Source organism: Oreochromis niloticus, linkage group LG2, assembly GCF_001858045.2.
Source record: "Oreochromis niloticus isolate F11D_XX linkage group LG2, O_niloticus_UMD_NMBU, whole genome shotgun sequence".
NCBI lineage: Eukaryota > Metazoa > Chordata > Actinopteri > Cichliformes > Cichlidae > Oreochromis > Oreochromis niloticus.
Genome location: NC_031966.2, coordinates 27,547,826 through 27,561,177, shown reverse-complemented (window position 1 = coordinate 27,561,177; position 13,352 = coordinate 27,547,826). Strand labels below are relative to the sequence as shown.

At 39.8% G+C, this 13,352-nt stretch overlaps 2 protein-coding genes across 3 annotated transcripts; both read right to left on the bottom strand.

Moving 5' to 3' along the window:
- Positions 1-4,373: 4,373 nt before the first annotated feature.
- Positions 4,374-7,689, bottom strand: LOC100699201 (uncharacterized). The gene is made up of 3 exons (XM_013271713.3): positions 7,536-7,689; positions 6,489-6,603; positions 4,374-4,833 (listed from the first exon to the last, which is right to left on the bottom strand). Exons 1-3 carry the CDS (start codon positions 7,674-7,676, stop codon positions 4,793-4,795), a joined length of 297 nt encoding a protein of 98 aa, XP_013127167.2. The 5' UTR covers positions 7,677-7,689; the 3' UTR covers positions 4,374-4,792.
- A 415-nt stretch (positions 7,690-8,104) lies between these two features.
- LOC100690830 (solute carrier family 25 member 53) lies at positions 8,105-11,421 on the bottom strand. Of its 2 annotated transcripts, none has more exons than XM_025897297.1 (2): positions 11,243-11,421; positions 8,105-11,148 (listed from the first exon to the last, which is right to left on the bottom strand). In XM_025897297.1, the coding sequence occupies exon 2, from the start codon at positions 11,107-11,109 to the stop codon at positions 10,231-10,233; it is 879 nt and encodes a 292-aa protein (XP_025753082.1). In that variant the 5' UTR covers positions 11,110-11,148; positions 11,243-11,421; the 3' UTR covers positions 8,105-10,230. The 2 variants fall into 2 exon arrangements, with proteins under 2 accessions (XP_025753082.1, XP_005467932.1); XM_005467875.4 differs by having other exon boundaries at positions 8,107-11,116.
- Positions 11,422-13,352: the final 1,931 nt, after the last annotated feature.

Sequence of the window (13,352 nt, the reverse complement as noted above, 5' to 3'; positions counted from 1 at the left end):
CAAAAAAATTTAAACCTTTAATTGTTTAAGTTCTACTGAAACTATATGATGTATGTAGTATACACCTCTTATCAGTCCCTTATTTTTTGCTTAATTAGTCCAATATCTTTGCATTTCGCACCATTGCACATAGAAGTTCGTTAAATTCAGAGCAATGAAAAATCAGAGGTCAATTTCTTGTATGTGTGCACATATTTGGCCCATAAAGATTCTGATTTTGGTATGAGCCTTTTTAGCTGTTAAAAAATACACTCTTATAACACCAGAAGGATCAAATGTATTTTAAATGATATCAGAAATCCTGTGTTCTGGATCTCATCTGCTGATGAGAACTTTTTAATTTATATATCTTAGATTGACTTTTCTTTATCTGCCTATACAAAACCTATGATGATGAGGAGAGTGCTAAAAAGTTGAAAAAGCATTTATTTATATGAAGGGCTGTATCAAAACAATGTAAAATATATATATATATAATTAAATTATTTAGCACTGCTGTTTACATGGCTGCTGTTTTTTTTTAACAGTAGTCTACATAAATTTGCCTTTTAGGCGACCCATTTTTTCTTTAGCCAAAGTAAACTTATAAAATGTATTAAAACAAAGTCCTGTTTGATCGTCTTGATGCATTCTCAATCATCCAGGAAAAGCCCCCAAAGCCCCCAGCATCCAACATCACCATGGAGGAGAGGAAGGCACTCACATCACTTAGTGATGACAACAACATTATCATCCTTCCGGCAGACAAGGGTAGGTGCACAGTATTGCTTAACCAGAAAGACTATCATGAGAAGATTTTGTCACTACTCAGTGATGAAAATACTTATGAGCCCCTGAAACGAGACCCAGGAAGTGGCTACAGGAAGAGGGTGATAGACTGTCTGAAGCACTTGGAACAAGACAAGGCTATTGACCGGACCTCATACCACAGGCTGTACCCAGGGGAGTCTACACCAAGTCTGTATGGTTTACCGAAAATACATAAGCAGGGTGCACCTTTAAGACCTATTGTCTGCATGATCAACTCGGTCACCTATAACATCTCCAAGTTTCTGGCTTCGATCCTCAACCCGCTGGTGGGCAGCTCTGAACACCACATCCAGAACACCCTGGATTTTGTTGAGAAGGTGAGAGATGTCATTATGGAGGCAGATGAAACCATGGTCTCGTACGACGTTACATCTCTCTTCACTTGCATCCCAGTCACAGAAGCGTTGGAGGTAGTCCGTAAGAGATTACAGGATGACACCAACCTCAGCAACAGGACCACTCTCAGCATCGACCAAGTGTGTTTGAACTGTGTCTTCATTCCACCTACTTCACATACAAGGGTCAGTTCTACAGGCAGAAATATGGGTGTGCCATGGGCTCCCCAGTTTCACCCATCGTGGCCAATTTGTACATGGAAGAAGTGGAAAAGAGGGCGTTGCTATCCTACCCTGGAACACCACCAAGCCATTGGTTCAGATATGTGGATGACACCTGGGTGAAAATCAAATCTCAGGACGTACTACATTTCACGGATCACATTAACTCGGTGGACCAACACATCAAATTCACCAGGGAGGATATGAAAAGTGGCAGGTTAGCCTTCTTAGACTGTGAGATTTCCATCAGTAATGGGGGACATCTAAAAGCTGACGTGTACCGTAAACCTACACATACAGATCAGTATCTGAGGTTTGACTCTCATCATCCACTGGAGCACAAACTGGGTGTCATCAGGACGCTACAACACAGAGCGAACACCATCCCCACTGACACAGCGGCCAGGGAGGCAGAAGAACAGCACATCAAGAAGGCCCTGAGTAAATGTGGTTATCCCAGCTGGACTTTTGTCAAAGCTGGGAAGGCACCTAAAGAAAGCTCCAGCCGATCCAGGAGAGAAGGACAACCGCTGCCCAGGCGAAAACCTGTAGTGATCCCATATGTGTCAGGAGTATCGGAACAGTTGAGACGCATTTTTTCTAAACACCGGGTCTCTGTGGCTTTTAAACCCCAAAATACGCTGCGCCAAAAACTGGTCCACCCCAAGGATCGGGTCCCCCGACACAAACAGAGTAACATAGTGTACGCTGTTAAATGCCAGGAGGATTGCCAGGATTTATACATCGGGGAAACCAAACAACCTCTAGCGAAGCGGATGGCACAACACAGAAGAGCAACCTCATCAGGCCAGGACTCTGCAGTTTATTTACACCTACAGGCCAGTGGACACTCTTTCAACGATGAGGATGTACACATCCTGGACAGGGAGGAACGCTGGTTTGAGCGCGGAGTCAAGGAGGCCATTTACATGAAAAGGGAAAGACCATCTCTGAATCGAGGAGGGGGCCTAAGGGTACATCTTTCGCCATCTTACAATGCTGTGATTGCAGCCATTCCCCAACTCTCTGTGAATGGTACTCATGGCCATTGATCAGTGGTCTTTGATCAGTGGGTTTTGGTCAGTGATTGTTGATCAATGGTCATGGGAATTTGCATAATTATGATTAAGGAACTGACCTCACAGCCCATTGTTCCTTCAGTGGGCTGGTTTCAGTCATTATGCAAATGTACTGTTTATAAGATGGGGGAAACCTGCAGTCAGCTGAGACTGAAGAAGTCACTTGGATGAGTGACGAAATGTTTCTCCCACAAAACGTTACGTCCAGATGAACAGATTCAACTTTTGGAGATCCTGTTTGATCGATCACCAATAACTTAGCCTACCACCTTAGCGTTTTATTTTTGTTTATTGCCAGTGTTGAAGTAGTATTTTTGTCGTTGCAGTGTAAACTTTTGTCTTATTTGTGTGTTTTAGCCCTTGCTGTTGTGTTGTCTGTTGTTTTTTTGTTTGTTTGTTTTTGTTTGTTTGTTTTTTCTTATATCAAAAAATGTCAATAAATATATATATATATATGAAAACAAAAAAACAAAAAAAGTAAACTTATAAAAGTAGTGGTGATACCAATTGAACAAGTATAACGAGCTTTGCCAGAGGTTATGGTCATGCACACCTTTAAAGCAGCTGATGAAAATTTAGGTGGGGCCATTAATAAGGTGTATTCTTGTGGCATTTGCGAGAAAGGATTTGTATAACTTAGAAAGAGCTATACTGTTTTGGTGGAGTCCTAAGTTTTTAGGACTCCACCAAAAGGTTAGGTTAAGTTATTATCAAAGACAAGCCCGAGCCTGACAGATCTCTGAAAAAGAAAACATTCATCATCTCTCTCAAAAGAAGCCTAATTTATTATTCATGATATTGAACCGGATTCATTACAATAGAATGGAACATGTAAATCTGAATGACCTTCAACAAGTATGTTAAAAGCATTTTGAACAAAGTTAGACAGCATAAAGTGCGTCTTTGATCTCAAGCGTTTGTGCACCACTCTATGAGCATGTCCCAGCAGGTTTGCTGTGGAAAAACACAGACTGCACTATCTTAAGCAATGCACACACACAGCAGCCTGATGGAAAACATGCCCAGTCGATGGCATGATGTGATAAATTTGTGCTTTCCAAAACATTTTAAAGGCAGAATGCAAATAATCTAATTTTAGTATTCTGACTTTACATGCATAGAGACAGTGTAAATGATGCCCTGCACATGTATGCTAAATTTCAGTATCGAAAGTAAACTTTTAAATGTGAACTAAAAATCCTTGTTGGCAATCTGCAGTGTGCTACGCCTACAGCTTGTTCACTCCCTTTTTTTCTGCAGGCTTAAACCTGTTGTATATCTAGATGAGGTATCTGGAATGAAATGTTTGCATTTGAATGTTAATAACAGAATGATTTTCCTAGTCGTAGTCACTCCAATATTGTCAAATAACAGGAGGGTGTCTAATAATATTTTTGGTACCAGGATTGGCAGTGAGTTTCTGTGTCTTTCACTGCCTTAAGCCCTCGTTTTCTTTATTATGCATGCTGGAAAAAAAAAAAATCCTAAAAATGAACCTCAGGCTTTATTGGATATTGAAAAATTGACAGCAACGTTGTGTTTAACTGTAAGTGCTGACGAGAAAGGAAAGAGTAGATGTGTTTTAATAACTGAGCACTTGTGTCCAAGTGAGCTTTTAAGCATCAGCTATAGATATATCTGTTTACACAGCCATTTAAATGATATGTAGGTTCGCTTTTAAGCATTATAAATTTTTAATTTTCAACCAATGTATCGTGCTTGTTTGTATCTTTTCTCTGATGCTTATAAATTCAAGTTTCTTTACAAAGGTTTTATTTAACTGATCCTATCATGCATTTGCTTCCCTCAACTACTTTAACTGGTGACTGTGAAAATTGTTATATAAAGTTTTTTTTTTTTATGTAGGTGCTAAATTGCTAAAATAAGTTTCATTGGTGTAATTTTTTAACAAAGTAACACAGACAACTTTTTTTTTTTTAAATGGTTTTTTTTTATTAAAAACAATATCATCTTTTATGTTCTTTTTCATAACACATCCGGAATGGCACCATTTACAGGCATACATATGGTATAGCAATGATTGATGGATTTCCAATGCTGAAATTATGGTTTTTCACCCCCCTCCCTTTTTTGCTCAAGTCTACACCCTGTATAATGTTTGTAATGCCCAGTTCAACCCTTTTTTACACTGCATTGAAAAACAATAAAATGCATCCATTGCCTTAATTTAATCACAGACAGATCTTTCCCCATAGCGTCAACCCAAACACCATTTCAAAGCAAAGACAGTGTGGCACAGAAAACTGAGGCAGAGGTGGGGATGGTTGGGCTTGGAAGACGAGCGGGTAGCGGGGGTGGACTGAAGGAGAGGAATCATGGCTCTCTTCAGTTTCCTTCCTGCATGGCTTTCTTCTCCGCTTCAATTTCTGTGAGGAAGAAGACAAGAGACATGATTTTAACATTTAACAACAATAACGAAAAACCCCCCACTAGTGTCCACCAATGAGCTTGTTAAGATAACGAGCGTGTACCGACTTAAAAGTGCAAAGAATAATTAAAGAAGCTTGGGGGGGAAAAAAAAAAAGAAAAAAAAAGAATAAAAAAAAAAGGCAATGATATGGATTTTCTGTTACACACTTGTAGTTTTCTGTCCCATTCAGCAGCCCTGATGATAACATCATTGTATCATCAGGTACAATCAGACCCACAGGAAACATACATGCCAACCCAGACTGTATAGCATTCCTCAAGACAAGACCTTTACCCGTTATCATGGTATTAAATGAATTTGGGTAAGCAAGCATCTGAATTACAGCATTATGGTAGGAGTGATAGTGTTAGTGAATTGCCTGACATTTAAATATTACCCACCATAACCTACTTGCTGTATTAAGCACAGAAGGCTATAGTGAAGCTCCCACTGAGCGGATTAACCCGACTCAAGGAATGTTTGTTTGCTAGTCAATTCACTGCAATTCTTCATGCACAAAGACACATTTTGTCTTTGTACTGCATTATGGCAGTTATCCTGCTGCTGTCCAGTTAACACCCTTTGAGTAATCCACTCATTTCTATAGATGGCGTGGTATCTGAATAGATTATCTTCAAACCCACTTTCTGTTTGTTGCAATAGGCGTGACAGAAATCAAAGGTCTGACCCAGTAACATTTTCATATCACTTTCAACTGAATGCATTGCGTCACATTAACAGCACAACATTATTACACGACTGCTCATGTACCTCTGAGCTACTCTAAACTTTCATTTGCCACAAGACTGAGCTAAAAATGGGGCAAATTCAATCTCTCCCTGCATCTCTACTTAACAGCCAGAAGTGCAAATCCACTTCTCTGGATGAAGATGATGGTCTGTGCCTAAAGTCCAATTTTTGTCCTAATGAAGCAATGAGAAACCTTGATGTCTGGATGGCAGCGTCGCATATTATGCATCTAAAAAAAGGCTTTAGAACTCAAAAAAAGGCCAGCATGCACCGACAGTGGCACCCGCTTCTGTGCCTCCCCTCTCATAGTAGCCACAGCTGTGTTCAGATTAAGAAAGATCGAGTTAGACAGCAGGGAGCTTCACAGCCTCAGGAGGGGAAGGATGGGCATTTTGACACACTTTCATTCTCCTCTTTCTGCTGCTGCATGTCACACCAGAGATGAACAGTGCTTTTTTTTTTTTCCAAAAAAGAAAAAAAAAAAAAAAAAAAAAACCAACCAAAAAAAAAACAAAACAAAAAAAAACAACATTGTGCAGTTTATGATTGGGGTTTCTGTTTATTTGCTCTAAAATTTGTATTCTTCCACTCTCAGTGGTAGATGGCAGGTTAGAGTTTCAAGAGTGGGAATATGCGTGGGTTTCTTCCTTACAGGTTGGCGCAAAGTACAAGGTCTCAGGTAGTTGGGTGTGGTCCTTCAAGCAGCTTGTTTTGCAATATTTGCAGTTACCTTATTATAAAAAAAAAAAAAGATAGGCAGGGAGGAGTTGAGCCAACCAGTGAGCCAGAGTAAAGGGGAAAGGTGAAAGAAGTAAATGAGAGGCTTGTTAGGAGCAGACTTCTTTTGTCTTAAAGACCTACCCTCCTTTGTTGGAAGGTGGTTCTTTTCTTGCGTGTTAGTCTTCTTTAGCTTTTGCTTGTTGAACTGCTCCACTTCCTGGTTGACTGGGTTGCTGTCGCTCATTTTGGATGAGTTCTACAAGACAGAAATGGGGATATTTAAGAGAAGAATGTCTATGTTTGCAAGATCTGACTGACATGCTAAGATCTTGTCTGCAGTACATGCCCATACAAGTACACAAACCAAGTTCCACCTGGCATGAGAGAAAAAAAAAAAAAGAGGAGAAAAAAAAAAAAAGGCAGCACAGAGCTGGAGTTATGTGAACCATGCAGTCACCTGAAACAAGTACCTGTACCTCTATCTCACCACGGTGAACAAACAGCTCTAACATGATGTAGTGTTACACTGGTGGCATTCAAATCCACAAATGGCTCTAAATGGTGCGTCTGTGCACTGATTTGCATTTATGTACAGTTATTAAAGAGATACGGAGAATTTTACGCCTGTACCAACTAAGCAAATAAGATCAGAAGCGACTGTGCGTGGGAACAAGTTTTATAGGTATTTATTATTTCCAGGAGGACTGAGGTGCATAAATACTGCAGTATTAGGAAATTCAGTGGCCTATCCCATTAGGGGAGCGTCTGTCTTCTTTGCGGTCCACACCTATAGACCGCACAGAATAATGGGTGCATTTTTATTTTTAACACCACCCTAGGGAAATGACCCCTTAAAGACCTGCACGACATGCTTTCTAAGAAAAGTAGCCTGATAATAAAGACTTATAGACACTGGCCAATCTGCGTGAAGAGAAATGAGGCACTGTCAGGTATCTATACACACCCTGCGCCATAACGTGAGTGACTAACACACCAGTGAGTGTACTAAAAGAACTGCACAGTCTATACCAAAACGTTGTATAACGTATTTGATCTTTTAATACATAGCACATAAATAATCACTTAAAATGAACAATTCGTTTGCATTTTTTTTCTTAGCAATTAAGAAAAAGATATTTATTAACAGGCTAATACAGCTGAAAAACAAGAGAATTTAAACAGTTTTACCTGGTGCAGGACGGCGTTGCAAGACAATCTTGAACAGGTAACTGTGTGTGTGTGTGTGTAATCCGTGCAAACCCAACGGTTTAAATACAGACAACACGCCCTTGTGCACGCCAACATGGACACCGGTCCTCTGGCTCTCATTGGCTCCCAAAGCTCAGAAGGCGAATTTTAATTGGACACTCTTGATGTCTCTCCGCCCTCTCAAACCTCCTTAAAAATGATATGACTTAGGTCAAAGTTCTTCCCATGCAGTGTTGCAATCGCATGATGAATTCTTTCACGTATCCGCACATTTGGATGAATTAAAACGGACACCTATTGTAGGTGATGTGATGGATTTCACGTTATTATCTTTTAGCACAGTACCATCTAGTGGGCTACAGGGTTATGACAAGCCAACTTAAAAATAATCATAACAAGAAAGGGAAAGAAACCAGTTAAAGTCGAATGACTGTAATTTGCTAATGCACTTGCAGGGAAAACGCCTATACTTTGCAGCAACTGTTATTTTGTTTGGCTGTAAATGGGGGAAAATATGCTGTTTTGACAGTCAAATACATGTTCTTTTACTGTTCTATGCTGTAAGCAAATTATATACCTTCAGGTGAAGCAGCTGCATGCTCTTGGGGTGTGTGTGGGGGGGGGCACCTAGTTGAACAAGAGGCAGCAACGAATTCTTTTCCTGATTCATCCAGTCGGGATGTGTTTGGACATTTCCACAAGCAAGAGCAGGAAAATTCCCCAAAGGAAGGCCCCACTTAGCCCTGCCCTAAAACCTTCTTGCTGTCAGGAAACAGTGCAGTAGTGACTGAAACTTAGCTTTATTTTCTTACAGTCTTTAATTTATAATATGCATGTGATGATTCCTGGTCACCATATATATTGTGACCATACATGGCTTAATATCATGGTTTTTTTTCAGAAGGAAATTGTTCATCTTGCAAAAAGACGGGAATCCACACATGTAAACAATACATAGATTTGTGGGGTCTTACATACATACAGTATAAAAGGAACATTTAAAAAAATAAATTAAAACAACAGGTGAGTTAAGGAGTCACAGTAGGTTGTATCCTCTTTAGCACACAAAATGCCCAGAATAAAAATGACATTTCACAGAAACAAAAAACATTCAAATAAACTTTTTAAAAAGTAAAACAACAATGATTATTACCTTCAATCATCGGCTACAGAGGAAATAACAGATTACATTAAAAAGTGTAAGACTGAATATAATTCAGTATAATGCCACAGTGTTTTACACAGAACTACAACATAACTCCCTCTGTGCACAGAAAACCTGTTTCATAACACATAATAATAATACCTCACGACCTGCAGTTTGCACACTCGTCAATGGGTGTGCGTGTTCAAGGTGTACCTGGCTGATATTAACAACTCGCTTGTTGTACATGACCTCATCACAGCACAGAAAGAGGGAGTGACCTTTTTTAAGTAGGACAAGCATAAGTCGATGTGTCAGCCATAAGCAGACTAAGCAGCTGGTTGCGGGCTCCCTCACCAGCAGGGGGCCCCCGAGAGCATTTGAAATGTCACACAATGCAGGTTAATAAATGTCTAATTTTTGTGATCTATAAGTTGTATTCATGAAAGAGAAAGCTAAATATTTTTGATACATATATTAACAAAATGACAGGTTAATGCTACTGGTTTGATCACTTTCACTGTCATAGTTGGGGCCACGTTCATGCCCACTATAAGTGTTTCAAAGTAGACCGCAGCAAATATGTAAAAAAAAGGAAAAAAAAGACTTATTTGGCTAAAAGGAAAAAAAGGAGGGGGAAGCGTTGGGATAAAGGTATGTTTATGAATTAATATAATTTTCTGCCATTCTGCACATTTTAAAAACAGTATGAACAGTCAGCTGTTTTGAATTTACAAAAGTTAACTTGTCTCCTGGGTTATTTCTTTCCACTACACTAGAAAGGCATGATTATGTATATGTATATGACAAATGATCTAACATGGACAATTCATGGATAATCGTGGCTGCGCTGAAGTGGGTGGTTGGTGGGCCCCAAATCAAATTCTGCTTTAGGCCCCCAAAAATCTTGGACTGCCCCTGCAGAACTGCATTGTGGCTGTGTGATGACATTACCGGCAGTGCACAAAGCAACCAACGTGATGAGTATTCAGATAATCCTAATTCTCAGGTAATAGAAAACAAATCTGTGTTTCTGACTCTGTATATTATGGCATCCGTTCTTTAAGCCTGGCTGGCTTACAGCATTTCTGAGTCTTAATCATGATATGCAAAATCACTTTCCTTACAAAACAATAAAAATTCAAAGCATATGTGACTAACAACTTCATCGAAGTAGAACTATTCAAACCCATCTCTTAGACCAGAAGTCTTAGCAGTGGTGCTGTCAGCTTGCTAGCACATTTTGACACACAAAATTAGCTTGTTAGTATGACTGCATTTTCTTCACTGAAGACACTCACAGCTGTAAACATCAGATAAGTGCAGGTGGAAGTAATATATTGAATGATTGTTAAAATTATGGTTTCAGAGTACCAGAATTGCTTGTACTAGTTCACTCCCACACTATAAAGGCTTATCAATACTGTTTTTTCTTGCAGTTATAAGTCAAAACGTCTCCTGTGAACAATATCAAAATTGATGAACTTTTGTGGATACTAGCATATCTAAAAATGTCTGGCGCATGTATCTTCAGCCTGATCGTTTCTCCTGCCTGTCATAAATGGCAGTGGTTAGTCCCCAAGTGATGCACGACCTCAGGATAACCATGGAACCTCCTCGATACAGTAACGCCAAACTCCGATTACGAGATTTCCAGAGCAGAGCCCAGCATGCTATGACCCCTTTAACATCCCCACCTACTTGTGCCTGCATGTTTGCCACAAGCACAGAGAGTGGGTACAGAGTCAAGCTGACTGCCATTGATATCACTGTTCCTGAGATGAAAGAGGAGGCCATTGGTGAGAGCCCCTGCTCCGCCACAGCAACACACACAGGCCCCTTCAGTCCAAAGTAGAGGGAGCTGCCGAAGGCGTTGCGGGCTGCAATGGGCAGGAAGGCTCTGTAGTAGCCTAAAGCCATCCCCTCTGCCTTTAGCCTTAGAAGGACGCTCTTCAACGAGGGTAGACGACTGTCATTCTGGCTGTTCTGCAGCACATTCTGAACGCGCTCAAAGGGCGTAAAAACCATGGCTTCTACAACACCTGCCCCAAACCCCGCCAGAGCAGGAAGGGCCTTGGCAGAGATAACATTCTGGGATGATAGGGGGAGCTGTCGGAGGAGGGTATCCTGGAGGCCAAAGAGCAGCGTGCCGTTCAGCGTCCTCATCACTAACGGTGGAGCCACACCCCTATAGAGCTTCACAGGGCCCTCTCTATAGAGCTGTGCCACTGCCTTGTGAACTGAGGTGTTGTGGATTTGTTGACGAAAAACAGTCTTATAGACAGGAAAGACGATAAGGGTGGGAAGGGTGGACAGCAAGCTGGAGGTTCCTCCATGCAAGTAGCTCTGGAAATGAACCATTAGGTTGCCAAGTGCCTCTTCTTGTTTACTCTCAGAACCGCCGGCCATTATTCTCCTTTTAAGCAGATCCAATCAGGCATGCACAGCCAGTTATAAGAGAAAAATGAATGAAAAAGCCATTTACAACACTTAGGTTAAAAAAAACTCAATTTACAGTGTGTGATCATAATTATTTACTTACTCTGTCAGCTGTCTCCACCAGAAAAACAATTTGTTATTTTCCACAGTTCATTGTAGCAATGTGGAGGCAGAACGGCCGCATATTTATTGTTTTTTCCAGTGCTGCATGAGGAGAGGGTTTTTCTGCTTGTGCCTGTAGTTACCACAGATGCTGCTCCGATAAGCGGTCCACAATAGAATTCCTTCTTCTTCTTCTTTCATTTTTAAAGGTAGCCTGCATCCAACAATGTTGCACTACTGCCATCTCCTGGGTTTTACTCTCACATTACTTCTATATCCTTAGATCCTCTTGATGAGTCCAGCATTAAAAAAAAAAGAAATATCTTTCCTCATTTCTACTCTCAACATTCTCCTATTATTACTTTTGAAATTCTACTGTCTTCCGCCCATTCTAAAGCCAATAATATTAGATATAACTCTACTGCATATATACTCAAAAAATTTGATTTTCTTTTTGCAATATTTAATTCTGGAATGACAACTGCAACACTAGTTGCTTGAGTTTTTGGATCTTTCGATCCATCTGTATACACCTGTAAATAGTCACTGCACTTGTTCTCCACTCAGTATAAAATCATTGACAAATATCTGTTGTAATTTTTCTCTTCTTAATATAAGATAAAGCTCTATCTACCTTAATGTATTTCCATGTCCACGTTGGCCTTAAAGGCCACAATACTGTCTGACTAAATTCTTTGTGATACACAAGCTCTATTATCTCTAACCACCCAAAACTGTTTTAAAAATTCTGTCCTCTTTCTCCCCAATTAATGTGACATAAATATTTTAAGGGCATCAAAAATGGCACCCTATGTCAACCCTACTAAACACCTCATAATATTAAGTAAATTTTTACAAATTGCCTTTCCAAACAACCACTTTCCTCCTAATGTTTCAGGTACCTGTATTTGACCTCTCCTTATTTTACTGACTACAATATAAAGATCAAATGACTTACTTCTTACTTGCCACTCATATAATGGAGCCAAAGAACTAGATACAAATGTTAAATCTAATACCAATTCCTCACCAAAACTATATCATTTCCTGTCTTCCCATCATTTAAACATACAAGATTTTTATCCACCAGAAATTCTTCTAACACTTTACCATTTTAGCCTGTTTTCTCACTCCCCTATAATGAATGATGTGCATTAAAATCTCCACACCATATAATATTTCCTTTCATATCCATTTCCTCCAGTTTACTTAACCTTTTTACAAGGATTGCAAAAATTAATAACCATAATTACCTTCCCTCCTATCCATACCTCAATTCCTACATACTCCAAATCCCCTCTCAATTGTTTTATATGGAATACCTTCCCTAATCAATGTAAGACACCCACCTCCATTCCCTTCTTTCCTATCATATCTAACCACAGTATACCCATACACTCTAAAATCCAAAAAAGGCTTCAACCATGTTTCCTGAATACAAATGTCAGATTTTTCTGTCTGATTGTATATAAACTTATTACACATCTTGACCATTTGACAAAAGACTCTTTGCATTCCACTTTAGGATTAATATGGTTACAGAGTAACCACCACATTATCCCCTCTTGACTGCATGACTACTTAGTCCCCCCCCTTACATCCATCCACCTGATATTCTTCTTATCTAAACTATAGCATGCTGCCTTAACAATAATCTGAATACTCTCCATCCTGGACTTCACATCTAATGTTGCATTTATTACTCCTGTGGTGAATGTCACCATCTTCCTCTATTTTCCTTTGAACCATTTCCATTACTTGTTTCTCCCCTGGGTCTGCAATGGGATTAGAGAGCAAGGCGCACTGAGCATTGATTTGCCGGTGTCTGTGACTGACCCCGCCCCATTTAGAATAATCATTGGACAAGACGAGCTACGTCACGACACAATGGATTGGTTGTATCATCTGTCAGTCAAGAACGTTTTTCCCCCACCGAGCTTCGGGAGAGTGGTGCGTTCCATGAAGAAATTGTTTCCGACAGGCTGATGTTCCACGGAGTTTTATCAATGCCAAGCTAAAATATATTAGTAATTTTAATAAAATATTGAAGTTACTAATCCAGTAACTGATAACGGATGTATAAAGAGCCTCATCTTCCTTTTCAAAACATA